The sequence below is a fragment of the Cyprinodon tularosa genome, unplaced genomic scaffold (genome assembly GCF_016077235.1).
Source record: "Cyprinodon tularosa strain WSP-4 unplaced genomic scaffold, ASM1607723v1 ctg551, whole genome shotgun sequence".
Taxonomy (NCBI): Eukaryota; Metazoa; Chordata; class Actinopteri; order Cyprinodontiformes; family Cyprinodontidae; genus Cyprinodon; species Cyprinodon tularosa.
In genome coordinates this window covers 1,388,015-1,400,978 of record NW_024039287.1, presented here as the reverse complement: position 1 = coordinate 1,400,978, position 12,964 = coordinate 1,388,015, and the positions used below count along the sequence as shown (strand labels likewise).

The following is a 12,964-nucleotide window of genomic DNA, read 5'->3' as shown; positions in this document are numbered from 1 at the left end:
TGACTGAAGGTTTGAGAAGACAGAGTAGACGTGAACAGGAGCATAGAACCACTGATTCATAAATACTTTCTACTGTATTTTAGAGACGACAGATTAGCTCTATAGCTGGTTCTGCCTGGTTAATCATGGGTTGATGAGACTGGGTTGGGTTAATGCAAGTTCAGCAGATGAGCTCTGAGTGAGTTTTTGTCAAAAGGGATGAAAGAGAGCACATACAGTAAAAGCTGAGCCACCAGCTATCTCTGGGAGAGAAACAGGACTAAACAATGAAAAACAGGCCCAACTCTATCTTCTATTGTTAAAGTTGTTGATGCAGCAGCCCAGCTAATGCCTTCCTCCATGATTGTTTCACAGCTGTACAGAGAACCAGGCCAGATGTAGCTTCTGTACTATGAGGAGAAAAGGTGGAAAAAAACATAAAGCAAAAAGTATAACTACAAGTAACAAATAATCCAAAATTGGATAAGGACTAAGGAAAAAATTGTCTATGCTCTCCAGCAGCTTAAGCCTATAGCAGCATAACTAGTCATGGTAGATTATGCCATTCTAACAATAAGCTTCATTAATGTTATTACTGTAGGTTTAGTAATTACTGCATTTTAAATGCATTTTATAGCTCTAGAAAATTGCTATTATAGCAAAGTTTTGACATTTGGTCACTTTTAAACTGTTAACTGTTTAGTATTTTATGTGGATCTAATGAGAACAAAGTAGTGCATAATTGCATGTGGTAAAAAAAAACTGTATGAGGGTTTAACAGATGCTATTTTATTTAAAGCTGTTATAGATTTGCCATGCATTTGGACTTTACTGTTACTTTCTCATCTGGTGAAGTTTTATTTGAACTATTATATTCTAGGTCTTGGGCAGCAGTAGTCTTGCTGACATGCTAACCTTCACTTTCTTCCTCAGCCTTCTGAAGCTTCCCAAAGGTTTTCTCATCAGCTCCGAACAAGTTCCATGTCCTATCTCAGGAAGGCATCCCCACAATATAAAACTGATATGAAGTGGGCATTGGATCTTCCCTACAATGACTCTTCTTTTTTTTGGTTTGCTTGGTGGGTCAAATAAAAGTACGCCAAATAAAAATGTGTGCCAAACTTTGCATATTTCTATTTGGAAAAAAAAACAACCAAAAAACAAAAAGGATAAACGTGTTTCTTCACTTAAATATAATTTGCATTGCTCTATCCCATTACATTGCTGTTCAATAAACTGAACTGAGTGGCTGTGACATGACAAAACATTGAATAAGTTGAAAGGGTTCTGAATTTGTTTGCAATGCAATTTGCATTCTGTCTGCAACTGTTCAATTAGGAGGCATGGTGAAAAAACAACCTTCTCTGTCTCTCTGTTACAAACAAGGCAGTGAGCTCGGCATGAAACACACCACATAATTTAACAAAGTGTGTTCTATATAATTTACTCTGACAGCCATGACACAATAACCAGAAACAGCTTTATTCAAGCAATGAATTGGACTTTGGCTATACTTTGCTAATTCCTTATCAATACCATTCATACTGAACAGGAAACTGAAAGTAATCATTGTTTGAATATTCAAAGCCCTCTAACATTGAAGTGGTCCCTGTGTATATTCTAGTTGCTGTAAAAAACATATAAACTTTTAACACCTCCAGATCATTACCTCTGGGTTTAAATTAGTAAAACATTTGTTTAAATTTAAATGTAATAAATGCCTATCTGTGTTCCATTGTAAAATTTGGCATTAAATTGCCTGGATTAATGACCATTTCATACTTTTTACGAAGAAGGAAACCTTTTTCCATCACTGTCATACAACATGCTGTGTTCATTAAATCTGCTCATAAGATGCTTACTTCAGATTTAACATTCAAACACGTCCTTCAGTTTTTTTAACTAATAAAACTGTAAAAGCCACGGGGCCCCAATCCCTTCCTCATAAAGACTCCTCTCAATTATTAATGGACACCAAAGAAACGGGCTCAGCAGTGGTACCTGCTTAAATTCTTGTTTACCTGAAATAATGGCTGCTCCGCATCAGCTTTCCTGTTTCTTTTACGTAGGCCAATGTATTTCATTGGGATTTTATCTGATAGACAAACACAATTAGGTTAATAATTAAGAATTCTTACATCTTTTATTTCATAGATGACATTTTGTTGAAGTAACGCCTGCAAGTATTTTGTTTTACGTTTCCACAAACTTTACACATGCTGGATGACATTGTTGTCTTTGCACAAAACCTAAAACCAAGTCAGACATATTAGAAACATCTGTGAACATAGAGTCTTTCTAAAAAAATTCAATTTATTTTTACATTGCGACCCTTTTATCATATAGGTGTGCCTTTTTCAAACCAACCCACTGTAGATCAGCGTCTGAGGGGCAATGCGCTGTTAGTGAACAGGTTTTTTTCTAGGGTTGTCTTTTTTTGTATTTTTATTATATTCAATCTGTTTCACTATACAGGTCATGTGTTCTGGGTGATCTAATGTTTTGCATGTAAGCAAATATGATAATTTTGTATTGGGTGCAAATTTTAAACAAGACTTTCTGATTTTCTTTAACAATGGCTTTCTGATACAGGAGTGGACATAGAAGGATTTTTCAAATTTCGATTAGAGGGGATTAAAAACACCTATACAAAATTTGCTGTTGTTTTTTTATACATACAAAAAAAAACTATGAATTCTCTGTACCTTTTTTTTCACAAAAAAAATAAAAATGTATTAGGAATAAAACTATGTTTACAAGATTCGATCGGGTGGTGTAAGTACACCACAGCTTCAGTAAGAATATTCTGTTATAATACTAAAAGTTCTGCCACTCTGCCTTTCTTTGAAAGTGAATCAGCCCTGCAGGGGATATCTCTCCAACTTGCAGGAGACTCTGTGTGTGCCTTGATGCAGACAGACTGTTACCACCAGCGGGGTTAAAGGGGGGCTTTTTAGAAAAGGAGAAGCAGATGAGAAATAAGGATTGCTGAGGTTGTAATTTCACCCCGAGGAGATGCTGTCACTCCATCACTGTCGCCCGAAGAGCTGGGGGGCCAGAGAGTAGAGGTGGGGGAGATCAGCTCCACCACAAGTGGGTTTCTTCTGCTGTTGTGTCTGGGCAGATGGGTTTTAGATGCTAGAAGGCTGTTAGGTTTTGTTGCATTGCAAGCAACTGCAGCAGCAGTGTGACCCTCCTGGGAGTCCCTGCAGACATCTTTAATGCTAAGAGTCACCATTGCTGTTGAAAATAACTATAGCTGAAGGAAAATGCTTCAGTTTGTATATACATGTGTAATATTTTGGACATGTAAAACCTTTATTCTGCGTCTCTGCCAGCTGCTCCTACCAGTCCATCTCAGAGATGATATATTTAGAGGTAAAGCAATATCAGAGCTTACAGCTGGCTGCCTCTGATTCAATTCTGACAGCATTCAAAGCAATCTCTTCTGTTTTTGTCCTGCACATTTCTCTGCCTACCTCATTCTTTAGCCTCGTATTTTCTCCATGGTGTGGACATCATCTATTATGTTTTCATCTTATCTGTTCTAAAGCTTCTGTTTTTCTCTTTTCCTACGTAATGGTGACCAAACTATGTTTTGTTTTCTCTATTTACCCCCTTTTTTGGGCCTTGTTCCATTATAAACTTTCATCTTCTTTCTTCAAAGGCTTATTAAATGAATTTTATCTTACCCTATAACCCATTTTTTCAGCAATTCGCGTTTTGTCTGAGCTTCATTACCATCGTGCATTGTGAAATTCAATCTTTCGGAAACAGTTTTTGTCTCTCATCTCTTGCACTCATGTTTCTTCCAGATTCTCTCCACATCTTCATTTTCCACGTTCCATATCATGTCCTCACTCTCTCCAATGGGAGGACAAATTAGTAAGCCTATACCCAAATACACATCAAACAGAGCTACTTCTAATTCGTGGAAAATAGACAAGCAATTAGTTGCTATTACATCCTTGAATGTTCCTGCAAAGGCAAGCTTAATCTCATTAATCACGAACAATGGGGGCGGTAATCGAGAAGCATGTTTATGCAAATTCCCCCGCACTGTAATCTCCTACATGCTTGATAGCCAAAACAGAGGAGGTGTGCTTTAAAAAAAAATAATAATACAACAGATTATCTGCTTGTTTGACTTGTCATGTCATGTTTCTCTTTGCTAAAGCTCCAGGTGCTTTCAAGATGTGTGAACCGAGACACTCCTGAGAAAATATCAATCTGTGTTCCTGCTCAGCCTGTAACTTCTGATCATAGAAAACCCTGAGGTGATGGGAAACCCTCCGTTTTCCATCCCACCGTAGTTCAACTGAGCCTCCCTCCTCCTTTTCCTCCTCCTCCCCTCAGCAAATTCTCCATCTCATTTACCTTGTCCCCATCAGTTCTCTCCATTTCTTGTTTTCATGCTTTCCATTTGCATGTTTATTGTTATACTGTTTGCCTCTCTCTCTCCTCTCTCCTCCCTCACTTTGCATCTGTTTCCCCATTTCTCCACATCTTCACTTTCCCATTATAGTGCTATTTTGTTCTGCATTTTTCATTAGAGCTACGGGTCCAGGAGCCAAGCACGATTCACAACTAAATATAGCCTAGGTAAAACATTGTAAGATTATCTGTGCAAATCCTCTTTCTCTTTTCCTCTCTCTCATGAGCACCATGCCTTTTTCCCATAATATCGTCTCTGTTTTAGCCTTCATCTCTCTTGAGTTATGTGCCAGTTTCAGATGAAGATGATGAAGACGGCACAATGTAAACCCTGGAGTTATCAGAGGCCTGATAAAGGTCAGACTCTCTCCCTGACAGGGATAGAGAGAAGTACATACATGAGTTAAAAGAAAAAGAAATCAATAAGGTGAAGAGGAAATAATAGCAAACACATCTGATAAAACTGTATAAATTTTAGTGGGCTGTCCATCTTAGGAAAAATGGGATGCTTCTGTTTTTTTAGACACTCCTCAACACACCAGGTTCAAACCAGTGCAGCTCGCTGGGTTGAACTGGGTCATCAAACAAAGACAGCAACATTAAATTCCTTTATTTGACATTTTCACAATTGCATAAGTTAGATGAACTTTAGATCAAAAAAGTTTCAGAAGGCGATAGTTTTGCTCTATCCAGTGAACAAGGTTTTGAATTAGACTCAGTGGAGATGGGAAGGATGGAGCAGGATTCATTTCCTAAGAAAGTGTTATATAAACAAGTTTTTAAAATACAGTCTGGGTATTAATTATTGTTAAGAATAACATTTAGACTAAATAAAAAAAAAAGTATGTAGTACATGGTGATTTTTAGAGGCTTACTTTGTATAAATCATATGTATTATGAGAGGAAAACACTGTTTACCATTAAAAAGTGTTATTAAGACTAATATAGTGTGTACATTTTCCCATAAATATGCTTAAGTGTCTAATAAATCATGCTTACTCTGCCACATGGGGTTGTGGTTGGGCTAATTGTTTAAGGGTTTTCCAATTTGGATCTAAATAATCCCATGAAACTTTAAAACGTGTCTCTACAAACACAAGCACCAAGCTATGAAAATCTAATTTGTACACTCATTATACATTTGTTTGGTCCGATCAAATTAAATGCCATGTTAATTAGTTATAACTTGATGAGAATTTTTCAAATTTTTAAAATGATGAGCTTTCGAAAATTAGCTTATTGTTAGTTAGCTTGTCAATAAAAGCTTCTGTTGCACGCTTTAAACAGCCAGCTTTAAGAGAAGGTTTGTTCTGGAGGAACACTTTCATTTTGACCCTTTTGCTGTTACATAGATAACAGCCTTACAAAAGCATTCAAAGCTTTCCCCTTTGCCTCTAATACATCCAATAAAGTAAATTTAATTCATTTACACATAATTTTGAGGTAAAATAAAAATAATTGAAAATGCCTTACTTTTCTGTCTATTGTATTCCCCTTTCTCTGTTATTCTCAAATGTTGTACAATCCAGTACGTCAACAGCCTTTAAAAGTCACTGTGTTACTAAACAGATTCCATATGTGTTTCATTTAGTCACAGAATAGATGCAGCTGTTCTGTGAAGGCCTCAGGGGTCTGATACACAACATACAGCATCCTCTGGATAAAGAAAGACGTCACAAGGAATACTCGCAAAAAAATGTGACTCCTGAAAAAGCCCTTTGGGATTAGTCATCAGTCAGTGTTAGGCGATCTAGCAGGAGTATTAAAATGGTTTATTGTGCTCCACAAATCTGGTGTTTAAGGAAGTGAGGTTTTAAAGCCAATGTTAAAAATCCTGTTTGTTTACCAAATCCATCCAATGATAACACATGGTGGTGAATGCATCATGCTGTGAGGTTTTCTTCAGGAAAAAGAAGAAAGCTGCTCAAATTTGATAATGAGATGGATGGAGCTTAACAATGACTAACAATAGAATAACATCTGTTTGAGACTTGAAGAAGCTTCAGAGGGCAGAAGTTTGCTATCCATCACAACAGCAGTCTTAAAAATGCATTCATTTGCAAGGATTTAGTTAAAACATATGTTTTCATGACCAGGTTAAAGCCCAGACCTACAATGAGATTTGGCTTAAAGTCCTACTATTGGATTAGCTCTTTATAAATGTGTTGAGTAGCTCTGGGAAAATTATGTTTAAGAACATATCAAATGTTTAAAAGTTCAATGATTTAATTACTCTTTAAAACTGCAACTTAATGAATGTAGTGAAATAAAACAGAAAAAGCAAATGGGGAATTTTGTAAGCATTATCTCACTTTTTATAATGTAAAAAAGTTACTCTTTATAATACTGAAATTAATACACAGTAGTTAAGAGAAAAGTCTCCTTTGATATTTGTTGTGAAACTACTTTGTATTAACTGCAGCTCATTATTATAAACCGATGAGCAAACAGTAGCCCAGTGTGCTCTGAGTCTGCAGAGGCTGAAGAAGTGTTTAGGCTCTCTGCGTGGGTCTGTGTGTGTGTTTGTATTTGAACCACAGATTGAGCTCAGTGTGCTTCCTTCCCAGTGTGGGAGCTGTCCATTGTCACTGGTGCTGAAAGTGGATTACTGCTTCCCCTCTTAAGTAAAGAGTGAATTTGATAAGCAGGAGGGAAGAAAAGAGGAGGAGGAGCAGGAAAAGGAGAGCACAAACCAAAAAGAGTTCAGAAGATTGCTTCATTACTTTCTTCCCAGCAGCTGGCTGAAGATTGAGAGGAAGTTTTTGCAGAGACCTTGACAGTAAGAACACTTTATATTTGAAACTGAATCTATTTCACCAACACATCTCCTTGTTTCTCTCATGTTTCTTCCTTCTTTCACATTTTACTCCTGAGTAGGCACTAATTTGGACACATTAAGGAGGTGGGATGGAGACGAAGGAGGAGCGGGGGAGGGAATGCAGGGAAAGCAGCAAGAGATCATAGTTTCTTTTTCTCCCCTCCAGCCTCGCAGTGGGAATTGCAGCTCAGTGAGAGGAACGGTCTTTCTCTGCCTCCCTCGTCAGCGTTCGATTCAAAAGCTGCTCCACTGGGGAGTTGTGCAGGCTCTGCTGCTGCTGCAGCCGTTGTTGGTGCACCTGGAGACCCCTGTCCTAGTCTGGCCCTGCTCAGCCAGCTGTGTCTTGGGTCGGACAGGATGACGGGGTGTGCCAAACGCTGCAAGCAAGGTCTCATCAAGTTTGCTCTGACTCTTCACAAACTGGTCACTGGGACTCTAAACAAAGGTATGTGCCATATTTTATACAAGTATAAGTTTTTAAAAAGTGTTTGAGTGATAAGAGTGCAACAGTAGAGTAATAGAGAGGTCTGCAAATGAACTCTGCATCAATTGAAAGAAGATAAAGTTGAGTCAACTTCATCTTTAATCTCTGGAGAGTGAAACTCTTTCTTCGAAGCCCTTCCATCTGCAGTTGACCTTGTTCTGCTCGCTGTCTTCTCCAGAGGGCTGGAATGAAGGAGACCAAGATTAGGGGAGTGAGGAGCTAAGAGAAAGGAAAGATGTAGCTGATACAGAGGGGAGAGCGAGGGAGCATGATCGTCCTCTTCTGATAAATGTCAGTAATAAAATGCGTAGCTGTGGTAGTGTGGAAATACACACATAAGCATAAGATGTTGAAAGGAAGAAAGGGGGGTTTAAAAATGTTGAGAATTAATTGTTTTCCTGTTAGTTTGGCTGTATATTTTGTGCATTTTTTGAAACTAAAACTGGCATCTTTACTTTTGAGTAATGCACACAAAACCCTACACCGTCACGCATAGGATGAGGCTCTTTGAAGCTATTGACGTTTTGTCTGGAGGGATGGGAAACATCAAAGAAGTCATTCAGTAACACACATACAGTCGACATGCTTAGATGTGCAAACACACTCACTCACATGGTTTTGGATGGCTCAAGTATGCAGCCACAGTGGGGAAATTTGCCCCTGAGGTCTCACACTCATAACGTCACAGAGGAGCTGCTGCTCAGCCTTTTGGTTACATAACAAATTACTCCACAGGGGAATCTCTAAGATATTGGAACAGTCGCCTTTTTATGAACAAAAAATAAATAAAAGCTTAATATAGTAAAATAGTAAAAGCTTTAAAGAACACAGTGGAGCTGTGTGTGAAATGAATATACGGACAATAAAACTCCCACGCAAGCGATAAGTAAAGCGACTGCAGGAGTAGGAGATCTGTTTTTTGCAAAATGTCATGTAGACAGGCAATGGTCCAGATCTGGTCTTTTTCAAACCTCTGGCAGAAATTGAATCTGATTAGTGGCTCTGGTCATAAAGCCTAAGGTACACACTGATATACACCACTCACACTCCTTAAAGAGACATTCCTAATTTGTACTTTAGGAATTGTGTGTTTTTTTTAATTTATTTATCATGGTAATCACAATCATGAGGCGATGTTTCATCCCTTTTTAGGAACTTGTCTCTAGCAGGTGTTAATGCAGTTATCATTTAGTGTCATTTTTCTTAAAGAAAAATGTTCAGCCCAAGCAGATTTGATTTTGTGATGGATTTAATATAAGTTCTGGATGAATACTTCAGTCTATTTTAGTCTGGTTCAGACAATGTTAGATCAGGAAAGAGGATACTTGATAATGGTTTATGAAGCCATTTAGAGCAATCTTGAAAGGAAGAGTGGTTTCATTTGGCTTTTCTTTTCAAATGTTGCATAGAGATGCCTAATCTTATGTGTCTAATAATCACATTTTCAGATGACTGGAAAAGGTCAAATAACAAATATTTATTGTTGAAGACTATGAGAGACTAGCTAATCTATATTCTATTTAAATCTGTGCTGTATGCTGTAGATTTACCAAGAAGCTTTGGATTTTTATTAACCCTCTTTTGTTTAAGTATTTTTTTCTCTTCTTCACTGCAGAAATAATTAAAGCTACTCACGAAAACCACTTAAATATAAGTTCCTTGTGGTTCAAAATACCTTTCAACATAAAAAACAACAACAACAACAAAAACATAGGTAAAATTATAGAAAGTATAAACAAAGTATATAGTAAAAAAAAAAACTATATAGTAAAATTTCACACTTGTCCCAATTTGATCCCAAGTAGTCCTGTTTTGGATTTCATATCAGCTAGACCTATATAGATTTTGTTTGGCTATTTAGTCGGTTTATGACTTTTGGACTAATTCTATGAGCATTCCTCTGTAAACAATTGATTGCCTTTTTCCCTTGAATTAAAAGCATGCTTTGCCTTTTCAAAACCATACTATCATTATTATTCAAAGAGCGGCCATATTGGCTGCTTCAGAGACTTGCTCTACTGTATGAGCAGTTTTTAGAGATCCCCTGGCAAGAATCGAGCAAAGAGCAACTAAAACACTAGACATAACCTACTGTAGTGTTTTAAGTTTGTCTGCTCATGATAGTTTGAAGCCGACCTAAACAATAAATCAAACCAGTGTATTAGCCTGCACACTCAGAAACTGCATAAAAAGACCCGTTTCTTTGAGACCTTTACAGCTCATTCTGCAATCTTCATTGCATCGTTCAAGGATTTGTTATGGCCACTCCATAGTATCCAGTTTGTTGTCTTTAAACCACTCAAGCAAAGCTTGTTGACATTAACCATAAGGAAGAAAACAAACAACAATGTTGTATTTCAACCAGTCCTTCCTGCAGCAAACACTTATACTGCATGAAGCTGCTATCGCTTCTCTTCACAGTTGGTTCGGTTTTCTCTAAGTTTCCAGACTGTGCCTCGAAATACTATTTTCAGCACTCACTTTAATTCTGTAACTTTTGTGTGAAGTTATTCTTTTTCCCCTGGGTAAATTAGACAAACTTGAACCGATCTTTTTAAATGTTGACTGTGGACTGATACTGTAATTTTTAAGTGGCCTTTCAGCCCAAACTTGTACAAAACTCATCTTACTGTGGATAATAAAGTCTTATTTCCTGCTTCAAAAGCCAATAATGCTTCACAATATGTTTTTCCTTTGCTCTGTGGTTGATTTCACACTACATGTTCATCTATGGGATAGAGAACCCACTCCTCAGGGCTGGGTTAACCCGACAATCATTTGGTCTTTTTACTCGATAATCGATTTCATCATGTTCTCTAGTGGAAAACCAGGCTGAAGGTTGCACCCAATCCCTTCCTGATATTTAGACTAATGCCTTTATATTTTCAGCATAGTAATACAATAGATTAGTATGTTTGAGCTATTTTCTTTAAATAAATCTCCATCTGTTATTTTATGGATCTAAAACATAAATAAGAAAAGCATAACATCACAATCTGGACTTTTTTTTTTTATCTTATAAAGTCATACCAGTTATAATATAAATGTATGAAAACCTATGACTTCAAATAAAATACTCATTATTCTTGCTTTTGGCAAATAATTTGTTTTAATCTTAAGTACCATGAAATAGTAAACATTTAGCCTAATTCAAATTAATATATCAAGCAAACTGTTTTCTCTTGTATACAATATATGTAAATATCTAGTTTTAACTTTCTACCTTTAGAAACAAAGAACGACGACTTCTGTGTTTTGCATTAAGTGTTAGAACCATTATAGAAGCTTATTTGAAGTAGAAACTCCAGTCAAATATTAAATATCTTTTGAAAAACTGATTCAAACATTCAAAGTGTGTCATTGGGACCTGCTGTGGATAAATGTTTTAACTTAGATGACCCTGGAGGGAAGAAATAATGAGATCTTCAGGGTAATTCCAGTTACCTTGTTGGTGAAGCTGGGACATGTTAACAGACATCTACCAAATCAGTTGCAAACAATGTCTGCTTTACTTTAGGCTTAAGTGAATTAACATATTTTTTTTAGCTTTAGAGCTGCTTTAGATAAAAAAAAATTAAAAAAACACTGCAGCTAAAACTGCATGTGCACTTGTTGCTCTTGTTTGTAGACATTATTGTTAGTACTGTAAACTAGATGCTATAGGAGGTTATAAAAACAGAAAGTGATTGCTTTATATTTTGTTCATAGATAACTTACCTATCCAAATTTTTTTTCTATGTCAGCTTATGCTTCACTGTTTCACTGTTTCAAGTTATTTTCTATCAGGTAATCAATTTGTTCCTGTTGCTAAGAGGCCTTGCTTACCAAGTTAACATAGTCATTGTCATAGTTAGTCTGAAAATAGTTTTTTCCTCCATCAGTAGTAACTGAATATATATCATTAGAACCATCTTTGTAGAAAAAACAGAAATAGTTATAGTTTAAGGGCACAAAGCAGCGAAAAAAGAAAGCACTCAAAGGATTGCAGTGTTGTGTTTTGACAGAACAGCACTGACCTCTTCTGGTAGTTCAGCACATTTCAAGTCTATAAGAGGAAGAGAGTTCAATATAAAGAGTTTGTGCAAATTTCAAAGAAAATCTGTCAGCAGGGAAAGAAGAATGAAAATTAGATCAACATGAACAATTTAATTTATGTCTGCTATGAAGAATCACAATAGAATTCTTTATTGTAACTCTTTTTCATAAATGGGAACCATGACATATAAAGTCTGTTTGTTATATAATTAGCTTTATAAAATATTTTAGTTTATGTGTAGGTCATACATTTTCTTACAATTCTTTCTTGAAACCAAAAAAATACTGTAGATTTGGAAGGGAAGAGACACACTGTGGCGATATGAACTTCAACCTGGAGTTTTTTTTTGTTTTTGTTTTTCTGGAAAATTACTTCAAAAGAACTTAAAGGATCCTAAATTTGTTAATTTAATTTAGTTAAACTTCTATCCATTCAGACTGTGGCTCAAATCTAAAAGCATTAGTGGTCTGCAGCCTTGGTTTGTTACTTTCTTATGATCTGAACGACTGCAGTGGTGTGTGAAATTTTGCGAAAACAAGTTTGTTGAAGTTAAAAAGCTTCTTTAATTTAGGAATTTAGGAGACATTTCATAACAGCACATTGATTTGCATTTTGTCAAAGCTATGAGCTGAATTATTCTTTATTGTATAATGACTGAATGTGGAAACAGGATCAGTAGTTATGACAAAAGTGCTGTTGATTTTTTTCTTCCAATTTGGAAATTAGAAGAGTTTCTGGCAACCAAATAGAAAATATATAAAATTGATTGAGTAAACTAAATTAATTCATGATGATGTTAGTCAGAACCAGGCTCTTGTCTGAGAAAGAATGCGAGAGTCTGAAACCAAACTGATGTTCACATCGAGAGATGCGTATATAGGAACATCATATCCAGGGAGACCAAGGCCAGTTTTGTGAGAGTTAACATAGAAAAGCTTTTCCATGTTTCATCTGTCTTCTAATCTTCCCCCCTTTGGATTTCAGTTTGGTTTTGGAGTTCAATATTTGGTGAATTTGGGGAAGAATTTAAATACTTGTTAGTATTTTTTAGAAACTTGAGAGCTCCAAGAAATTCTTCAGTTTTTGATAAGTTTTAATGACTTTTATATTTTAGTATTCACAGTCATACTTATTTGCAATAACAATGTTGTACATTAAAACAAAATCAGTTGTCTTTATTGAACCCATCCCTTAGGGAGCAGTCGCTTGCCAC

At 36.3% G+C, this 12,964-nt stretch overlaps 1 protein-coding gene across 1 annotated transcript in view; it reads left to right on the top strand.

Moving 5' to 3' along the window:
* Nucleotides 1-7,055: 7,055 nt before the first annotated feature.
* Nucleotides 7,056-12,964, top strand: part of LOC119796525 (Kv channel-interacting protein 1-like) — a 65,007-nt gene continuing 59,098 nt past the window's right edge. The window contains exons 1-2 of the mRNA XM_038305123.1: nucleotides 7,056-7,192; nucleotides 7,398-7,676. Coding sequence (XP_038161051.1) covers nucleotides 7,589-7,676 — 88 coding nt within the window. The 5' untranslated portion in view covers nucleotides 7,056-7,192; nucleotides 7,398-7,588. The remainder of the gene's footprint in view (nucleotides 7,193-7,397; nucleotides 7,677-12,964) is intronic.